The 14784-nt window shown below is 40.0% G+C and overlaps 1 protein-coding gene across 1 annotated transcript in view; it reads left to right on the top strand.

Moving 5' to 3' along the window:
• The first annotated feature begins 7031 nt into the window (after window positions 1–7031).
• Window positions 7032–14784, top strand: part of LOC126184379 (uncharacterized) — a 149116-nt gene continuing 141363 nt past the window's right edge. Inside the window, exons 1-2 of the mRNA XM_049926763.1 lie at window positions 7032–7089; window positions 7170–11674. Of these exons, the coding sequence (XP_049782720.1) occupies window positions 7032–7089; window positions 7170–11674 (4563 nt within the window). The remainder of the gene's footprint in view (window positions 7090–7169; window positions 11675–14784) is intronic.

Genomic DNA, 14784 nt, shown 5'->3' on the forward strand with positions numbered 1-14784 from the left:
TGTTTTTGACTCAATCACACTTATAATGTGACAACAATCATTGTTGATTCCTATCATATATCAGCTATCTTCATATTCTAAACATAATAAGTATGCCACCTATGATGTGTAAAATCTGAAAAGGGCCAATGTGTGACCAAAATGAGTAATAATTATCTTCATATTATAAATATAGTTGTATCTAAAATAAGAAGATATAGTAACTAGAGAAATTTCTTCAGAAAATATACATCCTATGAAGCAAAATAAATATTTCACTCTGCAGTGCAGTGTGTATGTTTTGAAGTTTCCTGGCAGACTAAAACTGTGTTTCAGATTGGGGCTTGAACCCAGAACCTGAGCACTTGTGGGAAAGGCTGTTCACAGTTTAGCTGTATAGGCCTCAAGGAGTCAGATGAGCCAAAGAGAATCCCTTTCAGTATGATATTTGACTTTTACTGCCATTCTGAAATATCTTTTTGCAGCCTTCAATCGGGCTTATTAGTTTGCTGCTGCCATCACATCGTATAGAAATAAATGATTGGGACATGCGTAATGTTTACGGTAGTGTAATAGTAAATTCAAAAAATGACTCATTAGTCTGTACGATAGGAAATAGTGTTGGCACGCTCACTCAGCTTAGGCTCCAGTGAGGTGAGTGCAACAAGCATTTATACATTTACTGTATTTGAATGTACTAATAACTCAGATGTACAGTCAATTTGTGACCTGAAGACTACTACTGAGACAATGGAGAACCAGAGGGTTCCCACTGCACTTCCGTAGGATACTTGTGACGGTACCTTTGTCTCCAACAAACACTCGCCCACTGGACAATGTACTGTATTCTATTGCTTAAAATGTCTTTGAGCCACTGTCATATCTGAGAAGCTATTCTGTATGCTCAGACTTTATGTTAACAGTGTGCATGGCACTGTGACTGATACTTCCAAGACAGCTAGCAATATGTGATCTGCCTGTGCCTTTCATCCATGCTTCGCATGATACAGTACGAGAAAAGGACATGCTCTGTTTTGCACAAATGATGCTTAAAAATTTGTGCTGATTTGTGGACAGAAGCTATTCTCTCTCAAAGAAATTCATTATGTTTTAACTTAGAATATGCTCAAGAACTCTACAGCAAGCTGACATTAAGGCTATTAGTCAATAAAACCTTTTCCAGTCATATTGGACTTTGTGAATGATGAAAGATTCATGATAAACACAATCTAAATAAGGGACCAATGCTGAAGAGTGCTGTCTGTTAGCTGAGTTGCAGTTCTAACTAGACCTGCTGACTTCTTTGTTTTCACCTCCTTCAGTTGCTTTTCATTGCAAGGGATGCCACTTAGGAGTTCATGTGGTTGTCAAATGATGGTGTACCTGTATAATACTGTAGGAATGATTTTTTAAACACAAAACTTATATTTCAGTTTGTCTTTTGTTATCTGTTTTGTCACGCTAGACTGGTTGATGAGTGACTGTATAGAAGACTTTATATAGAATCATGATTTTCTACAATTCTTGGCAAGATAATGTGCTTATGAGTTATTGTAGAAGTTTTTGTATGCTTCATACTTTGATTGTTTTATAGATAAACGGATTTCGACTATCTTTTTCCTGTCAGCATTTACATGTTATTTGTGAACTGAGAGTCCAATAATCTCCATAATCCTCTTACTTGGCACATACTTCTCCACTGTGCCATTTACAATCAGTTTAAACTTTACCCATAATTGCTCTAGGTCCATCATATTGGAAGCAAATAATATCCATTCATTCATTCATTGTGTACAAGTAGGATGCTAACAGCCGCTTACCTGTTCTTTCCAGCATTAAAACTCTCCTAGCCATCTTGATGGATTTAGTAACTTTAATAACTAGCTTATCTGTGATAACATTGTAATTGTTAAGCCTTGTGTCTGTACTAAAACTGGTTATAGGGTCAGGCCTGTTTATAGCTGCGAGTTCTAAAATATTTCCGTTGCTTGCGGGTTGTAGAACTAGATGCTCAAGACAGTTTTTGGAGAAAGCGTTCGCAGTCTGCACTCAGTATGTATAATCCCCTCCAACTAATATTTCATAATTGGAGTATTTCTGTGGTACTGAATGTAGACCTTCATTGAATGATTCTACAACTGTTCAAGCAGAGTGGAGTGATTGGTAAAAATATCCAAAGAGGTTGTCTCCTCATTTTGTTTAATGGCGAGTGCAATGTTGCATACTGTCATTAAGCTAAGTACAGGAAATTGATCAATTGTTCTGTAAGTGAAGGATAGTGAAACATAATGTTCCAGTTACCACAATGATATTAGCTTGTAGTGTTATTGTTGGAAGCTACTACGCGCAATTATCACACTAGGTACAACTTTGAGAGGACTGCTGTTGAGAACCAATGAACAGTTTATGCTTCTAAATGGTGCTGCGGAATACGGTCAAGTTTCCCAATCCTCTCTTAACTCTAAAGCTGTGTATTAAGACTTGTTTCCATTCTTCTCAATGTTTATAATAATAATAATAATAATAATAATAATAATGATGGATTCTTAAAAACACAGTGTTTAATGTTGTGCTCCTTTTAGTTGTTAACTGTTTTTCCTTTTTGATGTCAGTGGAAGCTGGAAACAAATGTGAACTGCACATCCACTGGTCATTTCTTCTTGGCTTTCAGAAGCCCTCTTTTTTGTGACTTGCATCTAGTTTGTTTTTGGACCTGGTGGTTTTTATGTGAAAACTTTATATTTACTGGTCTCTTTAAGTAATTTTGTGGTTGTGTTGGTGTTCTGTAAAACTTGGTTTGCTCCATATTTACATCCTCTTACAAGCTCTTTGCATCTAGTGTCAAATGTTCTGTTAGTTTGCTTTATGTACATTTTGTCACATGTGCTGTGCTTTGATTAGTAAAGAAACAAATTGGCTGCCACAAAAACTTGTTTTCCAACACTTGCTTTGTGGTTTGTTGTTTTTTAATATATAGAGAATCTGACTGGGTGGTATTCTGATAGCAGATCACTTGCAGACAATGTAGAAGTCAAACCTGACAGATTGTGGCAGTTGGTGGCACATTTTAAATAGTGAGGGAGAACTTATTTTCCCAAAATGGAATGACATTTATTAGACATGGCCATTTAATGAATCAAATCCCCAGTTGACATGCCATCATACATGTAATAATTGTACAGTTCCTCACATAACTGTTTTTTGATCAATTAAAGTTGTGTAATGTTGTTGTTGTTGTTGTTGTTGCTGCTGCTGCTGTCGTATTCAGTCCAAAGACTGGTTTGATGCAGCTCTCTATGCCATCTACCCTGTGCAAGCCTCTTCATGTCTGAATAACTACTGCAATCTATGTCCTTTTGAACCTGCTTACTGTACTCATTTATTAGTCTCAATCTGCGATTTTCACCACCGTCGCCACCACCACCACCACCACCACCACCACCACCACCACCACTTCACTCCACTCCAGTACTAAATTGGTGTACCCTTGAATGTCTCAGTGTCCTATCAACCAACCCCTTCTTTTAGTCTGTTGTACCATAAAATTATTTTCTCCTCAATTCTTCACTGTCTTCTACAGCACAATATTTCAAAAGCTTCTATTCACATCTTGTCTAAACTGTTTATCATTCACATTTCACTTTCATACAAGGCTACACTCCAGACAGATATCTTCTGAAAAAGACTTCCTAACACTTAAATCTATATCATCTCCACTTTGGCCATCATCAGTTATTTTACTGCCCAAATAGCAAAATTCATCTACTTTGTGTTTCACTTCCTAATCTAATTACTTCAGCATCACCTGATTTAATTTAGCTATGTTCCATTACCCTTGTTTTGCTTTTGTTAATGTTCATCTTATATATCCTCCTTTCAAGACAGTGCCCATTCCATTCAACTGCTTTTTCAAGTCCTTTACTAGAATTAAATCATTAGGAAACTTCAAAGTTTTTATTTCTTCTCCCTGAAATTTAATCCCTTCTCCAAATTGTGTAATAAAGTTACAATAATGAGCAACAAAAGGGCAGAAGGCTTTTAGAAGCTGATTGTTGCAAGGAAGATGTTCCAGGACAGATGGAATACTTTTCTCAGAAATCAGTCTGTTGTGATTCGATAAACAACAAGACGTTGTTCCTTAAGGTGAGACAAGATTCAAACAACTCTTCACAAAGAGTAGGCATTGGATGCCTCCTGCCAAGGAGACAACTATCAGTATATCTTGTAGAATTAAATTATCATTCCAGGAAAATATCCTATGACTATGAACTCACAAGTATATTTATGTGAATTTCAAACAACTCTTCACAAAGAGTAGGCATTGGATGCCTCCTGCCAAGGAGACAACTAGCAGTATATCTTGTAGAATTAAATTATCATTCCAGGAAAATATCCTATGACTATGAACTCACAAGTATATTTATGTGAATTATTTTTCGCAGAAGCCGGCCAGCTTGACCCACAGTCTTCCGAGGCAGATCAGCAACTACCTCCAACAAAACATCGCCGATGTGGATGATCGCATTCGTAATGTGGTCAGCCCTGGCTTCCGTCCCAGTGAAATTGCTGACAAGGACTGCAACATCGAGCATGGGGCGTGTATGGAGCCCCGTTGTCAGAGTACACACCCCAAGGATCAGTCTCCCCTCAAGGTGCAGGAAGTGGACAGTACCATAAAAGAATTGGACTCTGTGGTCAAACAACGGACAGATGTTGTGGCCAGGTTTTCAAGTAAAGTGATAAGTGGTAGTGGGCTTTCTCAGGAATTTCCCAATGCTATGTTATTACCTCAGGGTTTGACTGACACTTTCAGACATCCCAGGATGGCAGCCACTGATGATGAGGTGGCCAGGGCATCAATCAGGAACAAAGAAGATAATTCGGCTGTGGAAAGCTGTCATTGTATTACTGGTGAAAATGTTAAGCAGCACCAGAAGACATGTTGCAAGGGATTTTCACACCAGGGTGTAGCTAGTGATGAAGCTCAACAGCAGAATGTGACCACCAGTGGTCGTTTACAATGTGAACCAATGAATGAAGCAAGTTTGCACCAAAACAGGAGCAGTGAGGCTGGTCATCAGCAAAAGGCTTACAATGGTTGGATCCACCAGGGCATGATTGATGATAGTGCAACACGAAGGGAGGCTACTAATCCTGAAAAGCTTCATGTGGAGCTGAGAGAAACTGATGTGCTGCAAGGGGATGTGGATGGTACTGGCACATCACACAAGGAGGTAGTGCATCATGCAGTACCCCATGGAAAAGCCAGTACTGCTGGGCCAGGTGAAAGGGCAACCAACGGTGACACTTCATGTGCTGCAGTTGTCAGTACTGGTACATCATACGGGCAAGCACTCAGCAATAAGACACAGCAAAATAAAGTAGATAATGGTGAGAAATCCATCTGTGAGACAACTAAGGAGAATAGGCCTCATCAGAAGGTAACTGATAATGGGAAGCTGCATGAAGAGGTGTTCGATGGTGGTGGGACGCATTGTGAGCAAGCCAACTGTGACAATACATGCCCGAAGATGACAAATGAGAGCTTGATGCATGTAGCTGTTGCTGTTGAGCAAGGGCTATCTCAGGAGAAAGCCGACAAAGATGTTTTCTGTGTGGATAGTCAGTCACAGTATATAGCTAGTGAAGAGGATGCGCCATCCAGAAGGAATGCAGACAAGACTGTACCAGTTCAGGATGTGGACAGCAAAGACCAGCTGAACAAGGGAGTGAAAGAAGAAGTCAAGTTTTTACAGGAGATGAACAGTGAGAGTCAAATGCGTGAGGAAGCAACTGATACAGACCAACTGTCATATGAGGTGTCGAATGTCAGGGGGGACCATATTCCTCAGGTGGATGATGAAGCTCACATAGACTGTGTACAGCGTAAGGTAGTTGGTGAAGAAAACCTATCAAAGAAGATGGACAGTGTGGTAAACACCAAAAGGCATACAGAAGAGGTAAGTCTGATAGACAAATCTTTTAGTGTGACAGATATTTTTCATGCAACGATTTCCATTCATTTATGAATAACCATTATCTCAAGCAGGCAACTGGTGTAAATTGTTTTATGCTGCAGGTAACCAGCCTGGTTGATCAACAACAGAAGGAAGAGAGTGTAGTCCATTCCAAACGAGAAGAAGAAAGTGAGCTTTCTCCTCAACATCAGGAAGCCATTTCTGCTACTTCTTCACAGCAGACAGCTAATGCAGTTCATCCATCGCAGCTGTCAGATGATGATCTCCATTCTCAGCTGCAATCTGAGAGTGTAATACATCCACCACAAGAGTCCACCAGCTCAAGTTGTTCACCGCAGCATGCAAACAGTGAAAATCAATTCCCACAGTGTCCAGATAGCCCCAGTGATTGCTTGCAGGTGACAACCAGCGCAGATATATTATCAGAGACAGCTAACTTGTCTCATTGTCCAGTTCCGGTTGTTGCTGTTGATCATTCCTCACAGGAAGCAATCACTACTGGATTCTCCCCAAGTAGGATAGCCACAATAGATAGCTCAATGCAGGATGTGATTAATACAGACAGTATTCCCAAGGATGTAAGTGAGAGCCACAAGCAAGCTGCCACCCCAAGTGATGTTCTCCACAAGACACCCTCCTTAAGCCAGAGCATTAGGGACATTTTTGACACAGATCTCACTGCTGCAAAGTCAGTAGATCTAGATCGACATACGGAGAAAGTTACTGATACAGAGCGGTCTTCTGTGAAAGCTACACATAAAGTAGATAAGGATCGTCTCAGCAAAACAGATAAAGACCGTCATTCCAAAACATATGGAGACCGTGTGTGTCATAGGTTAGACAGAGAACGAACTCCTCATAAGTCAGATACAGAACGCATCCTCTATAAAGTGGACGCCGAACGACATTCTCATAAATCTGAAAGTGACCGCCATTTTCAGAAAGTTGATACAGAACGAACTTCTTCAGTGATTGATAGAGGATACCACTTTGAGAGGTCCCACCAAAGTGACCGTGTCCACTACGATAGGGCTTCTTATACCGAGAGACAAGGACACAGTGAACGTGCTTTCCATGGTGAACGTTCAGGCTACAGTGATAGAAGTTCCCATGAACGTTTATCTTATGAGAGGTCAACCTTTAGCGACCGAGTATCTCATACTGACCGTTCAGTACATAAACTTGATAATGATAGACTTTCACACAAATTAGATGTAGAGCGTGCATCTTACAGAATAGACAGTGAACGCTTTTGCCGTAAAGCAGACACAGAAAGAACATCACGTAAGTCAATTCGTGACAGAAGTCCATACAAGGCAGAGACTCGCAAAGCAGAAACTGACAGGACACCTCGGAAAACTGATACTGAGAAAGTAACCCGCTCTTGTGATACTGATCGTACTTACCGAAAATCAGACAGTGAACGACCTCATCGCAAATCAGATGATGAAAGAACTGCTCGTAAACTAGACATAGAGCGTAGCGTTCGAAGAATAGACAGTGAAAGAAATGTTCGTAAGTCTGAAACTGATCGTGTGGTACGCAAACAGGATCTTGAAAGACAAGGTCATAAGTCTGATTTAGAGAGAAGCAATCGTAAATTGGAGTCTGACCGATCACTGCGCAAAACAGATGTCAGCCGTTCTACTCGTAAATCAGAGGTTGACCGAGCAACACGAAAAGCAGAGGTGAAGCGAACAACACGTAAAGCAGGCACTGGTTGTAAAGCAGAGAGTGAACGTGCTGCTCGGAAGATAGACGAAGACCGAAATGTACGTCGAATGGAAGATGCACGTTCAGGAAGGAGAACAGAAGCAGAACGGGGCTCACGTAAAAGTGAGAGTAGCAGGGTGATAGCCAAGGCAGATATTGACAGAAATGTTCGCAAATTAGAATCTGAACAGTCTGTACACAAGTTAGATTCTGATAAAAGCACAAAAAAGGCAGAAGATGGTCGGGTAATGCGAAAGATGGCGGACGACAGGACGGTACACGAGTCATTTGATGACAGATCTATGAAAAAAAGCCTTGATCATTATTGTACAAAGAAATGGCTTGACAGCATTGCATTACCCAAGGACAGTGGAGATGGAAGTTCATCTAAGGAAAATGGTGAGAATACTCTGCAGAAGTTAAAGAACGATTGTGCTGCACAAATAATAGTTTCAGAACTCTGTTCACAAAAAGGAGACAATAGTGTGATTGTACCTAAACAAGAAAGTAAGGAAACTGTTTTAGATTTTAATATTAGGGAAAGTGGTGATCAAGGAAGGCTTAAGATTGAGGGTAATTGTAATCTGCAAAAGACAAGCTCAGAGTGTACTGAATGGAAAGGAGAGTGTGTCTCAGTTGCAGAAAGAGCATACGGTGCTACTGAAATTATAGATCAAAATAAAGATAGACTGAGACCTTTGCCTAAATCACCAACAGAGCTGCATTCTCGTACTTTGAATGTAGATGATAAATCTTGTATGGCTAAGGCTCAAGAAAGTCATATTTCTCCCAGAGCAGCTCTTCTGTCTGGCATACCTAAGCTACCACCAGTAAATGCGCCATTGGAGATAGGAGGATTGACTGTTCTGCCCAAGAAAGTAGGGCAAGCTGCACACAGTGTTACTCTTGGAACTGGGTTTTGTGAACTGCCTGATGAACCCGAAGCAGGTGCTTTGCCAGCTGAAATAGTAGATGGTTCTGTAACTGTGAGATCTCAAGTGTGCCCCATGTCTGCTGACTGTAGTACAATATCTACTTGTGCCAATCCTGATATTTCTATGACCCAGGGGCATGATAAAGATATTGTGTCTAACAGAATGACAATGAAGTCTACTAATGTGAATAATTTCCAGTATGAAAGTGATATGAATTGTTCATCCGCAAAGTGTACAGTTTCTCTCAACGATAGTGACAACTTAAAGGAACCCACTCTATTGATTAAAGACAACAGAGTCCAAGAAAATGTTAAACAAGGTTGTTGTGATTCAGTATCTCATATGAAACTTGAGACAAGTTGTACAATTGACACATGTAGTGTATGTTGTAAATGTTCTTCTACTGGAGCAACAATTTTGCCAGATGAACACGATCCCTGTGTTTTATTTACAGAAAATGAAAATAAGCACCATAAATTTCACAAGCCATTTACGCAGCTGCCTTCACTTGATGTATTAGATACGCAGCTGACGTCTAAAACTCTAATCAGACTGCACACAAAGCCACCACACTTGGATGAAGTGTCAGACTCCTCTTTTGCAGGATTTCAGTCTCAGAGACTAGACAATGAGCAGATGTTATTAAAACCAGAGGTGCCTCAAGTTGATCCTTCATCAGCTGAAGCTGAAGGTCATGCTTGTGATACAGAAAATAATTACAGTTCAACAGCAGAATTTTGCTCCAAGTCTATGGGTGATTCTGTGTCTGCTGAAACTGATATAGACTCTTGTATCACTGAAATCAGTTCCTCTGATGCTAAGCCAGAATTTAACATAAATCCTGTGACAACTGAAATGGACACCAGTTTATCATCTACAAAGTCTGATGTGTGTTCTGTCCTATCAAGGCATGAAGAACATTCTGGGAATAATAATGGTTTTGCATTTGCCTCCATCAAGCAGTATTCAGAAGCTAAATCATTTTCAGGTTTGGAGAAACCAAATAACAGTTTATGTAAGTGGGAACCAGTTATAAACAATGCACAAGAAGAACATGCATCTTCTTTGTCACATGTTATCAATGAAGAATGTAAAATTTTGGTAAAACAATATAATTCTATTTCTTCAGAATCTGAGAATTGTTCTGATTTTACTCAGAAAGATGCACTTTCTGACTCTAATAAAATGGAAAAACAGAAATTACATGCTGAGAAGGAAGCAAAATGCTGTGTAGAAATTTCTGAATGTGTTCATAATAAGTCAATAGATGAAGAATGCAGTTCATCGACTGATGGTAAGTCCCCAGCTTTGCAAGGGTCCTACACATCCACAGAATGCACAGAGAATTCTGTTAATGAAAGTGAGAAAATACTTAAATCAGAAAGGGGACCAAGTTCTCGGTCATCTGTTACAGAATGTAGTGATAAAGTTTCTGGTACAAGTCCTGTAAGCTTGCAGCATTCCATGACAAGTGCTTCATGGAAATCACCTGAAGCAAATTCTGTGAATGCTCAGACAAATGAAGAAGTCAATGTGAACACTGCAAAACTTGACAGAGACAGTTCATATGCCCCGGAATTTGAAAATAGTGTAAACTTTTCAGTTGATGGGAGGAAGACGCCTCTGACAATAGATGATGCTGCTGTTTCTTCAACAGAAGTTCAAGAGGATAATACAAAGTTACTTTCTGAATCAAATAACTCAATGTTGGTAACAGAACTATCAGACATAACTAAATTGAGTTCCGCTGCACAAAATATAGTGACAGAAGATATAACAAATCCATTGGTAAATGATGCTCCCAAAAATGGAGATGCTTATTCAAAAATGAAAGTTTCTAGTCCGTTGTCTTCTGCAGAGGAAAATGGAATTAGTTCTTCATCTGGAGATTTAACAAATGTAGAAGAAGATGCAACAGGTGAAGTGCTACCAGTTCAGGCAGTGACTGGTACTTGTGAAGTACATCCTGCAAATGAAACAGATGTTGGAACTGAAACAGTGTCATCTCAAATGCATGAATCTATAATACCAGAAAAAGAGAAATTTTGTGGTTTTGATGGTGATGTGAAGGCAAATGTATTGTCTTCAGAAAGCACAGAATCTTTTTCTTTAGCACATGTAGACTGTGGAACTTTGTCACCAGCACAAGTAGAACGTTGCCAAACACCTACTCCAGATACGTTGCCATCTACAACAACTCATACTTCTTCAGTACTAGATACAGACTGTAGCAATTCTCCACCTATGATAACAGATCCTCCTCAGTCATATAGCTGCAAAACCACACTAAGTCCATCAGTTACAGATGTTCATGTTCCTTCTGTTGATGAACCTACTCTCACAGAAAAAAGTTTGCCTGAACCAGTGGGTATTAAGGGTACAGATGAAAGTAAACCATTCGGTAATGTGCAGTGCAGTCATAGTAACAGCGAAGCTGTTGCCTCTAATGTTGGCTCTGTTGTAAGTATAAGTGTTGGATCAGATAGCAAACACAGACATGAACACACTTCAGGGAATGAACACCGGAAACACAGGCACAGTAGGAGACATTCATCTCGACGCTCTAGTAAGGACAGATCAGAGCATAAAGAGAGATACAGAAGAAGCAGTGGTGACGCTCATGAAAAAGGTAGTCATGTTCATGATTCGACACTAAAAGATAGATCTGACCATTCATCCAGTAGAGAAAATATAATTAAAGATCGCCGAAGTAGCAGCTCATCTGATGTAAAAATCCGCTGTTCTGAATGTCACAGCAGGTCAAAAATTAAACGAGTAAATGTTGGTGTCCAGTGTCGTAGGGACAAATTATCTGATAAGAGTGAGAAGTCAGATCCAGGATCATCAGAAGTTCCCTCGGGTCCTAAGACTAACTTTCAAACTAAACATTATTCGTTACCGAGACCTCCATCGTGTTCTCAGTGTGGTGTTGATAATCTGAAATATGGTAAATTTATTCGCATTGAAACATATGCCAATGGAGGTGCTACTGTTGTCCATATGTATCAAGATGAAATTGATTGCCTGAGCAAGTCTGAGATGGAGGAGCTGGCCAAAGAATATTTTAAGGTTAGTGTTAACTCAGTATTATTGTTTATATATGAACACAGTTCCCCAGTTTATAAAGCAGTGAAAAAAGTACTGTCAGTTTATATATTTTTCTTTTCAATTGTACCTTGTTATTCAGTATATTTACGGAGTGAAACATTTGCTTTCTTTGTACATAATGTTGATTGCTGTTATACACCAAAAGTCACTGTAAAGTACCATTAGTCATATTGATGTGTGGATTTGAAAAATATTGCTTTGTCATAGAAATGTAATTTTTGATTTTGTTGGAGAGCTGTGGTGGAATGTAAATATTTTTGGATTAAAGGAGGCCACTCTCACCAAAAGGGGAAGTGTTAAGTCATCAACAGACACACACAAAAAGAAAGAAAAATTACTAGCTTTCAGAGTAATCCTTTTTTGAGCTAGAGCATGTGTGGAAGTGTGTTCGTGCATGCTGCAAACCCGTCCCACAGCCCCCCCCCCCCCACCCACACACACACACACACACACACACACACACACACACACACACACACACACGCTTCCCTACCTATGCCCCTACATGGTTCCACCTGCATGCACAATAGTGGAAGAGGTTGTAATAAGGGTGCGTTGAGTGGTGTGGGAGACAGGAAAAGGGGTTTGGGGTTGGTGGGTAGTGGCTTGATAGGAGGCAGCCTGCCTGCTACGAATGTGAGAGAGAGGGGTGGCAGGCGCATGGGCTGGGCATGTGATACTCAGTTATCTGAGCTGCTGGAGAGTGGCACACACCACTGGCAATGTCAGGATGTGAATCTGAGAGAGGGTGGAGAGCAGAGGAAGGGGAAAGGGGAAACAGTTGGCTGGAGAACATTTTTCCACCAGAATGTATGTACAGGGTGAGTCAGTAGACATGGTACATTTTTTGAGGGGTGATAGTATTCATGATTCTGAACAAAATACTTCATATGGCCATATGCTCTATTCCGAACGGTTTCTGAGATAGAATACATTTAATATCACTTTTGTACATTTTTCTTAAATAACTCGTAAACCATACCCTCCAGCAGTGCAAAATTAAACTACATTACATTTCCTACCAGAAATGTAATGTTTATTTTTCTCTAGGACCTATAGTTTGCACGAGGAGAGCACTAGAATGTTGAAAATCTCGCACAACACCCAATGTGTTGTAGCTTAGTGTTTGTATGCCAGTTTAAGGCAGTTTCCCAACCTGATAGTCTACAAGCATTCACTGTCAAATTGTTTGTCACAACTTTCCTTACACTACTATGGTACATTGTAAACAATGACATTGTTTGGGTAATATAGAAAACAAATATCAGTGTACATTAAAAGTGTTCTTTCTCAGAAACCATTTGGATTAGGACATATATCCATCTGAAGTATTTTGTTCAAAATGACTAATAGTATCACCCCTCTAAGCATGTACCTCTCCTCCTGACTCACCCTGTATATATGTTTTTTTATTTTTCAACCACTTGTTTCAGGCATTGCTCATTCTCAAGTATGTGTCTAGTAACATATATTGCTGTATCGTTGTCATTTATAAATCGCTTGCCATGCGTAATTGTGCAAAATACAGCCATCAAACATTCTCATCTTGCAATATTTCATATGAAATACACTGTGACAGTTTATTGAGTGAGTTTATACAGTCGGTTTCATACGAAATATTGCAAGATGAGAGGGCATTTGACGATTGTACTTCGTATGATTATGTGCGACATGCAATTTTTAAATTAATGATGACGATGAACCCACATGTTACTAGAGATGCACTTGAAAAAGGCTGCCCGAAATCTAAAGTGTGAAAAATAAAAAAATTAAAAATTATTCAGAATCGGGTGCAAAAATGACACACTTTAAATTTATTGAGGTTGTGGGATCCACACAGAAGAAAATTTGGATGGAGGCTGTTGGCATCACAGGTTACCAGAGATTGACACCAGGATGATTATGGGAATGGTGGATGTGTTGCAAAGATAACTCCCATCTGAATAGTTCAGAGAAGCTGGTGATTGAAGGAAGGAACCAGGTAGCCCAGGTTGTGAAACAGCCATAGAAACTGAGCATGTTATCCTCAGCTGCATATTGTGCCACCAACTGGTCAAGTTTGTTCTTTGCAACAATTCGGTGGTGACCATTCATCATGGTAGACAGTTGGTAGTCATACCAACATAAAAAAGTGCAGTGTTTGCAGCAGAGTTGGTATATGATGTAATTTTTATACGAGGCGTGTTTTCTAAGTAAGTACCATTTTGAAATTAAAAAAAGACATGCTAAGATATCTCAATAATTTTATTTTTACATGAAAGCCTGTACCTTAATCTACTTTTCTACATAATTTCTGTCAATATTGAGGCACTTGTCATAATGTTGTACCAGTTTTTGAATATCCTCCTCATAGAAGTCTGCCGCCTGACTGCATCACCACTGTTTTGACTTCGTCATCGTCTTGAAGACACTGACCGTCCAGGTGTTTCTTCAAGTGCAGGAACAGATGGTAGTCACTGGGTGCAAGATCATGGCTGTACGGAGGATGATCTAGAGTTTCCCATCAAAAAGATGTGATGAGATCTTTGGCCTGATTCGCCACATGCGGTCGGGCATTGTCTTGCAGCAAAACAATGTCCTTGCTCACCTTCCATGGACTGTTGCTTTGACTCTGGTGTGACATAAGCCACTCATGTTTCATCGTACCACTCAAAGAAAGTCAATGCACTGTCTAAAGTGATTTCCCTAAATCACTCCAGGCAAATGCTGGGATGGTTCCTCTGAAAGGGCACGGCCGACTTCCTTCCCCATCCTTCCCTAATCCGATGAGACCGATGACCACACTGTCTGGTCTCCTTCCCCAAAACCAACCAACCAACCACTGTCTAAACGTTTGGTTTTGTGCACTTCACTCAACATTTTCTGTACCCAACGTGCGCACAATTTTTGGCAATTCAAGTGCTCGGTCAAAATGCCATACAAAACCCTACGAGAAACATTAGGAAAGTCATCCCGCAAGGAGGAAATTGTAAAGCGTCTGGTTTCTCTCACCTTATTGTTCACTTCCTGCACCAAACTTTCATTAATGACAGAAGGACACCCACTCTGTTGTTCATCATGCACATTTGTGC

Source organism: Schistocerca cancellata, chromosome 4 (genome assembly GCF_023864275.1).
Source record: "Schistocerca cancellata isolate TAMUIC-IGC-003103 chromosome 4, iqSchCanc2.1, whole genome shotgun sequence".
NCBI lineage: Eukaryota > Metazoa > Arthropoda > Insecta > Orthoptera > Acrididae > Schistocerca > Schistocerca cancellata.